The sequence below is a fragment of the Orbicella faveolata genome, unplaced genomic scaffold (assembly GCF_042242905.1).
Source record: "Orbicella faveolata isolate gen_17 unplaced genomic scaffold, um_ofav_v1 contig_48, whole genome shotgun sequence".
In the NCBI taxonomy this organism is placed as follows: Eukaryota; Metazoa; Cnidaria; class Anthozoa; order Scleractinia; family Merulinidae; genus Orbicella; species Orbicella faveolata.
Window position 1 is genome coordinate 7,481,053 of NW_028301578.1, and position 11,902 is coordinate 7,492,954.

The 11,902-nt window shown below is 45.1% G+C and overlaps 2 protein-coding genes and 1 pseudogene across 2 annotated transcripts in view; 2 read left to right on the forward strand and 1 right to left on the reverse strand.

Moving 5' to 3' along the window:
• The window catches only part of LOC149096275 (uncharacterized), a 49,584-nt gene extending 44,835 nt beyond the window's left edge, over positions 1-4,749 (forward strand). The window contains exons 2-3 of the mRNA XM_089280884.1: positions 3,748-3,804; positions 4,624-4,749. Coding sequence (XP_089137010.1) covers positions 3,748-3,804; positions 4,624-4,749 — 183 coding nt within the window. The remainder of the gene's footprint in view (positions 1-3,747; positions 3,805-4,623) is intronic.
• A 568-nt stretch (positions 4,750-5,317) lies between these two features.
• Positions 5,318-8,142, forward strand: LOC149096283 (uncharacterized; annotated as a pseudogene).
• A 1,578-nt stretch (positions 8,143-9,720) lies between these two features.
• Positions 9,721-11,782, reverse strand: LOC149096284 (uncharacterized). The gene has a single exon (XM_089281233.1). The coding sequence runs from the start codon at positions 11,495-11,497 to the stop codon at positions 10,298-10,300; it is 1,200 nt and encodes a 399-aa protein (XP_089137359.1). The 5' UTR covers positions 11,498-11,782; the 3' UTR covers positions 9,721-10,297.
• Positions 11,783-11,902: the final 120 nt, after the last annotated feature.

An 11,902-nucleotide genomic window follows, 5' to 3' on the forward strand; every position in this document is an offset into this window, starting at 1 on the left:
GTCTCAGGTGGTGCTCAAGTGAACTATGTAGTCGCAGACGGGGTAGCAAATTTGTGTTTTTGTTTAGCATGGCACGGCATAAGGTTTCCCAGCCCCTGCGGAGCCCTTGCCCTTGCGTAACGTTTCCCAGCCCTGCGGAACAAAATGTCCGTTGTGTAAGGTTTCCCAGACTCCCCGGAGCAATACTGCTTGATCTTTTTCAAATTTCCCTCCCTTCCCCCAAGCGGACAATTACTCACCGTCATACATGTTGCAGCATCTAAGCTTGGTGATGCTAGAAAGTGACTCAGATGTGTAATCCAACTACATAGAATCCCTCATCGTTGCATTTCCATGTATGACCTGCACCAACATCTTGATCTTTGCTTTGTACCAGTAGGGCTGTAGTGCAGGTTCACAACACTGCGCCCACTGGATACTTTTTAACTGATGACTTCTTCCTCTGTGGAAACCATTCAGGAAATGCCCTGATGGACATGTAGCCCACCCTTCTCTGAAAAATGGAATTTAACCTACTGTGTAATCAACAACACACTGTTCAGGTGCCCTTAACAAGATATCAAGAAAGCGCTGGCTCACGTATAATTAATGTGAATTTCAAAACGGTCATCTGATCTCAGCCTGCCTGAGAGGAAGGAAGAAGTCAGATTTACTGACACATCTTTGTGGTGAGTAGCAGAGAAAAAAAAATTATATCACCTGTTGCCAAAATATAAACTATACTAGCCAATGAAATACAACTTTTACTCTTTTGTCGCAAAGACAAGAAAGATTGGTCCAAAGGGAGAGTCAATTCAAGTGCGAGTAACTCTGTATAGCTTCAAAAATCAGACTTCGAAATTTTGGAAAACGGATTTCCTTAAATTAGTGTAGCTGAGAAATACTTGTGTTTTTTTGTTAGGTATATGAAGCTTTTATTTTCAGTTACCAGTATTCATCTGACTAGCCGTGTTCGCATTACATGTTTGCGTAAAGTGTACTTCCTTTTGTATAGAAAGAAGTAACTGCTTTTGTCCTACCAAAGATTCCTAATTTTAGTGTAAGGCTCTCACTTAGTAGACACTCACTTCAAAAAGCACTTAGAGTCACTGAGTTTAGTTCACCGTGAATTTACTTGACTGAGTTAGCGTTGCATCGTTACGCGCCAAGGAAATCTAGGTACCTTGGAAGAGTTTAAGAACAAGATATCATGAAAGGCGCAAGGGCTCAGTCTTTCCTTCGGATGCTTAATTGAGTACGTCTTGCTTTGTTTCCTTTCCCTAAGGTCTTGGTAATTTCTTGGTAACAAAAAGAAATTGTTAGCAAAGATACACAAGTACCAAGGGAAGCCAAAATCTAGTACTGAATTGAAATTCAGTTTCATTCTTCCCTCGGACAGTAGTGGAGTGTGAATTCCGATAGGGGACAGTACTTAACAGGAGCTACCTCACGGCTTGCGCATCTTGAAAAGCCTAGCCTAAATTTTTTTAAGTTTGTCGTTTCCAATCCGTGTTATATCTTCTCCATCCTTGATCATCCTTGTTCCTTTATGGTTTATTAATATCTCTTAAGTGTTTTTCTATGTTAGTAAACTATTATTTTCAGGTTTACTTAAGTTTAAAGTTAATTTTGTATGTGGCCAACACAACTCAAAATACCTTGACTGAGCTCCTTTAAGTCATCCCAGCCGTCACCGTTGAGGTCTTGACGTGAAACGAAACTGTCTACTTTCTACATTACAGCATATCGTACATTCCTGCTTATGATGTGGCCAAATAGTCCAGTTTGGCTGACATTCTTGGTGTGTAGCTTATGTTCGTCCTTTTCAGGTAAGTGCCTGAAATATCATAGATTGGTCATTTATGTTCAGGTACAATATTATGTTAGGAAATTGGAATATGATGTGAGAATTCGAAAAGCTCAAGAAACGGCGTCGTTTCGTCAGGGAGTGGGGTGGTTTGACTAATAAAGAGTGTATGGGGTTCTAAAGTGAAATTTAACTTGCTTGAACAACTCCATCATATCTTATCAAGGGAGGGGTGTTTAACCTACTTAAATTGCCTTCGAATATCCTACAAACAGTCACGAAACAGATGGTTGAGGGGAATAAGATTTGTCGAGCAGAAAACAGTTGAAATTGAATTCATATATGTAGCAAGAAAAGAAAGAATCAATTTAACGGGGCTACACCTTCAAGAAGCGTTTTGTAAGATCAAGCTGAACTACTTTGGACCCTGTGTGATGAATTTATACCTTTTACTAAAGATTTAAAGTTGGAGGTTGGAATGTGCTCGGGCTGGGTCATTCTGTTTCGTATAGATTTTCTTGAACTAGGTCAGGACTCACCACAACCAGGGCTAAAAGCAGGTACCGGTCAACCGTCAGGGTAACATCGCTAATCTGTTAACAAGGGCATCAGCGATATTCGTTATCCTTAGAGAAAGTCTAGATGGTGCAACATGCAAGTTTTGTAGCGTGCGACTTACAATGTGCAAAAACCTTATCGTACGTAATTTTAACTTTAAAGATTGTTTTAGGCAGGGATTCTCCAGGGGTCTTTGAACATGTTTCGTAAAGGCCAAAGTCAACGGTTGTACCATCTAAAACATCCCCGCGGAAGCTTAAGGTAATCATCGGTACATGCAAGTATGTAAAACTAATCAGTTTCTACCGGAACTGATCATAAATGTGACCCATCCGATTAAATTCCTTAGATTGGAATGATTTTACTTGACTTCAGGAGGTGGTAAAAGCACTGGCTGCTTTTCATATGTTAATTTAACAGTCGATTTTAGGTTTTATCATCGAGCTGTTAAGAATGCACGTGGGAAGACAGCATGGAGGGCATTGAGAAAGCCCAAAAGTTACACGAGGTGCGGTCGAGAGCTGTAGCTTTGAAGACATCACGATAATCGATCATGTCATTTCCCTGGTCAAGTCTTTCTCAAACACAAATTGGAAACGGCCGGTGTTGGTGCGTTTTCAAATTTCTCCGGCGTAGTGTGGACAGAAACATTTGATGCGTTTTTAAAGTGAAAACGCCATTTTCAAATTTAATCCGACGTACTGTAGACGTGGCCTTAACGACAAACGTGTTTTCTCTCCTGCCCAGTTGCTGCACGCTCATGTTTTATGCAAGACTGGAGCAATAGCTTTAACAAAAAGGGAGAAATGAGGTGTGAAAGGTCTGACGGATATTACTACGTGGTCGGCTTTGAACGGGATGGCACGGACAACTTAAACGGAATAAAGAAAGCAAAATGCTGTGCGCGAGATCAAGCTTTCTGGAACACGCCTAACCAATGCCAGATGCTGACTGGGCCGCAAAAATGGATGGGTGAGAAACATACTGTTTTCTCTTTTCGCACTTTAGATCCACCGCAAAGTTTATCTTGCCCTTTGTAGGTGATTCGCTAAAAAGAGGGTCAATTATACTGTGGTGGTTTGACAACTTAAGTCAGTTTTGAGTGCCGTTTGGCGGGTACATTCACATTTATCTGGCGGTTCACGGTTAAGAAATTATCGCGCAGTTGGAGGAAATCATAAATTTGGCCCGCGGTTTTCGGTACGTTTTTGCGTGTTTTTGTGGCGGTCATTCAAACAGAGTTACTGAGCTCAGAAGACTGAGCGGTAACTTTGTCTTGTTTGAAGCTTCTCCTTTAACAAAGATTGACTTTAGGGCTAGAGTAAGTCTTGTGGTGTTTGTGCAGAGAAATACGATTATTGAGCTAAAGATCATTTATGATGACGCGCGTTTTCGGTTTTTAGGAGAGAATAAAAGCGGTCTGCGATTTCGAAGATACAAAATTTGGCGGTTTGCGGAAGGTAAGAGACCTTCTAAAAAAATAAAACATCACAAAACAAAAAAATACCTACATTATGAAGCCAAGATGAAAAAATTGCCTTGCGATCACGTGATAAAAGGTAGCGTTCTTTTAATAAAAAAATGGATTTTTTTTTACAAGACGGACCTCTTCAACAGTCTGTGTAATTTCTGGCGAGACCAACAGATCAAAATTGATGTTTGGAAATAAATGAATCGGTGATCTGATTTAGGTGATTCCACTAAATTTCTTTTTGTATCCTTGCTGCGTTCGATTTTCGCGTCATCAGCGCGCGCCCGACCGCGCGAACATAAACAACATTATTTCTTTCAAGATAAGCTCGACAGCGAAATATATATTTTTCAGAAATTATTATTAAATCCTGATAGCTAGGGTAACCTTAGGGGGTTAAAGAGTTACTAAAACGGTCATAAATATTGCCCAAAAATAGCGCAGTGATACCCATTTTTATTGCACTTTTACAATACGGCGGTTTTCAATTGAGAGTCGAAAGTAATCAGGCAATTGCTTTGGTTTTGGTTTTGGTTTTGGTTTGAGATTGGCTGAGCGGTCTGATTGGTAGGTAATTGGCTTGGTTCCAGTTTTAGTACATTCAATCGAGAGTACTCCATGCCAAACATAATTACCTGCAAGCCAAGTTATTTTTTTTTATAAATGTCCCTTCTTTTTAAATTGCATTCCCCCATTGCATTGAAGTCTTCAATTAACTTTATTTTATTACTCTTGCTGCTCTGTTTTCGCCGTCCTATTGCCAGGCTTTTGTTGTTTTTGTTGTTGTTGTGTTTTGTATTTGTTATAGCAATCTTTGTTAACATTATTGATTATCATTGAAATATGTGACTATGCTGACGATGATACTGATAATGATGACGGTGACGATGATAATGATGATGATGGTGATGAGGAGGAGGAGGATGATAATTAATAGATATTTCACGAGCGTGAGCGTTGGAAATGAGATGGTAGGTAGCCTCAGCATCTCAGCATGGCATCTAACTCCCCTAAACGTTGACGAATTTAGATCTCTGCTCAAATGTTAGGACAGCGGCAGTTGTTAATCCTCTGATTAGCGTACTAACTTTAGAGTGTCTGTTCTAGTACGAAAAAAAAAAAACCCAGCAAATCGCATACGGTCGAACCTCCCGTAAGCGACGACCCAAAATGTCAAGGAAGTGGTCGCTTACGATACCTTAGACTATATTGGGTCAAAATTTTGCCTCTGTCGCAGATGGTAGCAATATAGACTTGCCCAATGTTTTAAATGTTTTATTTGTATAAGAAGTCAATCCCGAGAAACACACATATATAGTGGGGGTTCTGGCACAGCACTCACGCACCCAGTGCAAGCGTAACACAACACCTCATCTGAAGATTCGGTGTTGTGTTACGCTTGCACTGGGTGCGTTCGTTTGTGACCAGAACCCCCACTATATATGTGTGTGCTGTGCCAGAGCTGCGTGTGTGTGTGCTGTGCCAGAAATGTGTGCTGTGCCAGAAATGTGTGCTGTGCCAGAAATGTGTGCTGTGCCAGAAATGTGTGCTGTGCCAGAAATGTGTGCTGTGCCAGAAATGCGTCTGTGAGTGCTGTGCCACCACTGTGTGTGTAACGCAACAGCACAGCAGTAAAATTAGGCAAAATAGCGAGTCCAGCGAAGCTGCAAAGTCTGTAATCAATATGCGCGGATGTGCCCTTCACTAGTATATACAAAATTGTGCCAGAAAAGTTTTCCTATTGTAGAAGTGCATGCACAGTGTATACGCCGTCATGGCTGCCGCAAGATACTCGTCAGATGTTCTGCAAATGTTCTACGGCGCAATATCGAGGGAGGAACAAACAAACCTTCCCGAACCGTTACAACCAGATTTTACAGCATTATACGACGGGTTCCAAATATCCCAAAACGATTTCCAAGAATGGCTCCGTGTGTGGAGAATGGCTCTATCCGAAAGGAACCCAAACAATAAAGATCTTTTGAAGTTCGCAAGAGAAAACAAAGAAAAGATCACCGATTTGGTTGGACAAGAAACCCAAAGGTTAAACAGCGTTAAAGTAAGTTTCGGGTTACAAGTAAAGTTCTCAATAGAAAGAAACGATGAAACGCAATACATGGAGCACTATTTCAAAGACGATGAACCGCACGTTTTCAAAAGGAATGATGAGGACCTGATAAAACAAAAATTGGATGAATTTATTGAAAACGCAAAAGGAGAAATAGAACACTGGTCCGAGATGGGATCAGGATGGGCGGTTGAAAGGATACAGATCGCGTACGTGAATGTTGCGCGCTATCAGCCACTTCGCGGAGGGACCTATTTGCCTCTTCCTGCCAAAGTGGCGAAAAAGAAGGCAATAGTCAACGTGAAAAACATGGATAACGAATGTTTGAAGTGGGCACTCAGAGCCGCTTTATTCCCTCCAAAAGATGGAAAGAACCCGCAAAGACCAAGCAAATATCCGGTCAATGACGGTATCAACTACGTAGGCATTGATTTCCCCACACCGTAAAACAGATAGAAAAGCTCCAGGCACAAAACCCGAAACTCGCAATTAACGTATTTGGCTGGGAAAACGATTGTGTGATCGTGCACCAGATAAGCAAAAAACAAGCGAATGCGCCGAGGATAAACTTGATGTTAATCGAGTCAGGAGAAATCCAGCACTACTGTTACGTAAAAAGAGAAAGCGCTTTGCTTTTCGATCAGACCAAGCACAGAGACGCAAAGCACTTTTGCATGCTGTGCTTAACCGGTTTCTCAAGAGCAGACTTGCTCGTGAGTCACAAAAAATATTGCAACGGTGTGAACGGCAGGCCGACAAGGATCGTGATGCCGGAAGAGGGGGAAAACATACTTTCCTTCCAAAACTTCAAAAAACAGATGAAGATGCCTTTCATTATTTACGCGGACTTCGAGGCTCTTGTAAGAAAGATTCAGAGCTGTGAGCGTGAGAGAATGGAAACAAGCTACACAGAGAAGACCGAAAGGCACGAGGCATGCGGTTACTCTTACCTTGTTGTGAGAAGCGATGGTGAAGTGGTTGGTTCGAACACTTACAGGGGCGAAAACGCAGTGGGGGGGGGGGGGGTTCTAAAGCGACGTTCTGCAGGAAGAGGAGAAAATAAGAGAGATTTTGGCCACTCCAAAGCCGATTGTTATGACGTGAAAGGACTGGGAAAATTTCAAAAAAGCAACTGATTGCCACATTTGCAACAAAGCTCTGATAAAAGACCAATTCATGGATTTTTTGCCTGTATGGAACGTTGAAGAAGGTGAAGGCGAAAAATTGAGTTATTGGGGCCAAGGACACAAAAAATGTTTCTACATGGCACAGAAAAAGAAGGAGAAATGGGGCGTTCAAAGGCTGAAAAGACTGGAAGACGAAAAATACCAGTTGGAAGCAAAATCACAGGAAAACTGTAAATACTGTGAAAAACCTTTACTTCAAAAAAACTTCAGAGACGCGGTAAAGGACCATTGTCACATAACTGGCAGGTTCCGCGGAGCCGCGCACGACGAATGCAACAAGAAGTTGCGAATAAACGCCAAGACGGACCCAATACCAGTCGTATTCCACAACCTGAGGGGCTACGACGCGCACCACTTGATGCAAGCGATGTCGAGGCTGGAGAAAGAGGTCAAATGTGTCGCCAACAACATGGAGAAATACATCACATTTTCGGTCGGAGGTCTGCGTTTCATCGACAGCTTGAACTTTTTGCAAGGAAGCCTTGATTCACTTGTAAGAGCGACACCGAAGGAATCGTTGAAAATAACATCAACGATTTCGAAAGGCACAGACCTGCTTTACAAAAAAGGGATCTACCCTTACGAGTACATGGACTCAAGGGAAAGATTCAGCGAGACAAGGCTTCCGGACAAAGAGAAGTTTTACGACAAGCTGAACGACGAGCACATAACAGACGAAGAGTACGCGCACGCGCAGGCTGTCTGGGAGTATTTTGAATGCAAAATGCTGGGCGATTACCACGATCTTTACGTGAAAACGGACGTCGCGCTTCTGACGGATGTTTTTGAGAACTTCAGAAACCTGTGCCTTGAGCAGTACGGGTTGGATCCGGCGCATTATTACACGTCGCCAGGCCTCTCCTGGGACGCGCTCCTGAAAAAGACGGGGCTCGAGCTTGAGCTCCTCACAGACTACGAAATACATCTCTTCGTGGAAAGGGGAATGCGGGGCGGAATCTCCGTGGTGAGCAAGAGGTACGCCAAGGCAAACAACCCGCAAGTACCGGGATACGACCCCAGCAAGCCCAAAAAACACATCATCTATCTCGACGCAAACAATCTCTACGGATGAGCGATGAGTTTGCCTCTCCCGATAAGAGGCTTCAAGTGGAAAAGAGAGTTACCCACAGAGGAGGAGATTCTTAGTATGAAAGAAAACGCGAAGAAGGGGTGCATTCTCGAGGTCGATCTCGAATACCCGCAAGAACTTCACGAGGAGCACAACAGCTATCCTCTGGCGCCGGAGAAAAAGGCCGTAAAAAAGGAGTGGATGTCGGACTACCAAAAGGGGTTGATGAAAGACCTGGATCTGAAACCCCCGGAGAGCAAGAAGCTGCTGCTAACGCTTCGTGACAAGAAGAACTACGTTGTGCATTACAGGGACTTGCAGTTTAATCTGAAGCAGGGCATGAAACTTAAAAGTGTGCACAGGGTGCTGGAGTTCGAACAAGAACGCTGGATGGAGCCGTACATCCCGATGAACACAGAGTTTAGTAAGAAAGCGAAGAGCGACTTCGAAAAGAACTTTTACAAGCTCATGAACAACTCGGTTTTCGGCAGAACCATGGAAAACCTGCGAAACCGCGTTGACATAAGAATAGTGCGCAGCAACGAGACGGAAAAAATAAGGAAATTGATCGCCAGCCCTTTGTACTCAAGGCATGTTTTATTTTCAAACGACATGGCGGGGATAGACATGCGAAAAAACAAGCTGCTTCTCAACAAGCCGGTCTACACGGGGATGACGATCCTCGACAACAGCGAAATCCTGATGTATGACTTCTTTTACAACGAGCTTAAAAAGCAGTATGGCTCGAAGTGCGAGCTCTTGTACATGGACACCGACAGCCTTCTGATTCTAATCGAAACAGAAGACGTCTACGAAGACATGAAAAACAACATGGACCTTTACGACACGAGCGACTACCCGAAGGAGCATCCTCTCCACTCAAACAAGAACAAAAAGGTCTTGGGCAAAATGAAAGACGAATGTGCAGGGACCCCCCCCCCCCCCCCCCGCCCCCATCGCAGAGTACGTGGGTCTGACACCGAAAATGTACTCCATCCTGAAGGTGGACGAAAAAAATATCAAAAAAGCGAAGGGTGTGAAAAAGAATGTTGTCAAGAAACAAATAACGCATGAACAGTAATGGCAGCAATGGCATGGAATGAATACTCTTCGAAGTGAGGGACACGGGATCTACGGCATCCATCTTAACAAAATTTCGCTTCGCCATTTGATTCAAAACGATGGATAGGTGACGATGGTATCCATACAAAAGCTTACGGATACATCGGCATGGATATATTGTCAACATTAACGGATGATGAACTTAGAGTGTTGGAAGCCGAAGTTTCAAAGTTGCTCTGGGGATAGCTGCGTGTTCGGAGGGACAACCAGCAGCTCTTCACGCACGAAGCCGCGCTTGGGCCCATCGCGCATATAGTAGAGAACGGGCTGATCCGATTTGGAAAAAGATCTTTCAATGCTGTAAACTTTCAAAGACCAGATTGGATCCGTGGCCCTTTTCACACCCCCTTCAAGCTCGCCGGGCTGGTAGAGATAACGAACTTGGACAAGAGGGGGGAGGATTTTTTCGCGTTTACCGACAGGCCGTGAATAAGGTGTCGACGGCCTTGCATAAACAGATTTTTCTTTGATGGCGACGGCGGGTTTCTTGCCGATAAGGCTTGTGACCTCGTTGTTCAAAGCCAAGACAACTTTAGGAAGTCTTTTCACCCAGGCGGTGGACCGCTTGCCCTCAGGGAGAAGCATTTCCATGGCGTACTGGTGACTGAACAAGCGCTCGGCGAGGGTGCGGTTGAAACGTTCAACAATGGCCTGGTCGCGGTGAACGTCAACGCGCCCGCGCCGGATAAAGGTTTTGTGCTTGTCCATCTCTTGTGTGACAGCGCCCATGAACTCGCGCCCGGGGTCAACCTGCAGCATTTCAGGCCATTCGAGAGGCGAGCGCTTGTAAATCTTCTGAAAGGCCTGGGCGACCTCATCAGAATTCTTCGAAGTCAGGGGTTCGGCCTCTTTGTAGCGGCTGGCCAGTCGACAACGGTCAGCGGGTATTTGAAAACTTTGCGGCCGCGAGGGAGCTTGTCGTGCGGCAGAAAAAGAAGGTCCGCCTGATGGACCTTGTTGGGCGTGGGAACGTCGAATTTCGGCCGAGGAATTCGCTTCGGCGCGGAGAGGAATATCTGCCAGAGCGCTTGCCTGATCAGCCACTTTTTTGCGGCTTCTTCAGGTACCTTGGCGGCTTCGGCCAATTTTTTGATCGCGGCGATTCCTTTCCAGTAGCCCCCGGGGCCGTAGTAAAATTTCGCGAGTTTGGCGTCCATATAAGTAAGGCGTAAAAAAGTTTAAAGGAACCGGAAGGCCGCGTAGCCCAGAGCGAGCGCCCCGGCGCCCACGAACGCGAGTTCACCCTTTTTCTGCTGCTCGCTTGCTCCCACATGTCCTTGCCTTCGATGCCGTCGCTGTAAAGCTTGTTGGGCGCGCCGTTGACCGTGACGCTGACTTTCGTCAGATCGGGGAAGACGAATTTTTCTGAATCTCTGGCGCCCGCGGTATACGGCTCTACAAACAGGAGGAGGAGGGCTTTTAGCGACCTTCTCGGGGTGTTGACTTTGATGTTGATCCTCGTGTCAGTGTCTTTTTTTAAGTCCACCTCTTTGTCATGTAGCACGTTGTTGAAACTGAACTCTTTGCCGCTGGAGTAAACGCTCCGCGCCTCGTCTGCCAGAGTCTTGCTGCAGATCATTTTGTACTCGAGCTGGATGTTTTTCAGCTTGTATTTCAGCTGGGTTGTGTCGGAGCCTTTGACCACGTGTATAGCTTGGGCAAGTTTTACATCGAACGTGAGGTCGTTGGAAAGGACCTGGGGGTAGAAAACGCCGTGGTCGGTTAAGATCTGATGGTCAAGCCTGATCCGGTACTTTTTTCCGTATACATCGTTCAGCTTGTGTTCAACGGCGGCTTGCGAGTCATTTTTCTTGTCTCCCGCGTCTGAGCGGATCTTGCACAGATCCTCGCTCTGAATCCCTTCGAGAATCCTGTTGTCTCGCTCTTCCTGCGAAAGGAAAAGGTCTTCGAACGTTTTGTAGATGTCATACCCAACCGTGTCTTGCAGGATAGTGCCTGCAAACTTCACGACCAGCCTGTCAACGAGCGCCCGCGTGACGTTCTGGACGAGGAAGTTGTTGGCTTCCCCTCCAGAAAGGTCGATGTCAAAGACAAGCGCTAGCGAGCCCGGCACCAGAACCTCGTTCTCGTTCAGCTTGGGCACGGAAACGTACAGCGTACTGCCGGGGTTGGCTTCGGAAGGGGAAAAGGTGATTCGATTGACCGAGCGCTCGGCCTTCATGGCGTGTACGGTCTTTTCGCTGTACGTTGCGCGAAGGTTCTCTGGAACTGACATTGTTAATAAAACACAGGCGATTATTTCTAATTTGAAAAATAACTTGCTTGAAATATATCGCTATGGCGGAAGGCGGTGGCGAATTTGGTTACAAAGACCCGGAACTCGACAATCGGCTTGACCACGACTCTGATGATGATGGCGAACAAGAGGTTGACACAACCCATCCTTTTCAGCCAGGCGCAGCGTCCACTCCATACCAACCTGGCGACCCCTACCACGGGGGCGAACAAACGGAAATGCGTACAATGCAGCACGAGCAGTCCGGCCTGCCTGACACTTCTTATGAAGAAACCCCTTTGTTAGCCGCGGAAGGTGAACAGCAAAGATCATGGGACAGTTTAACGAGAACTTTCCCGCATGCAAGCGCAATAAATCTAGAAACTGAATACAACAAGGCCTCCG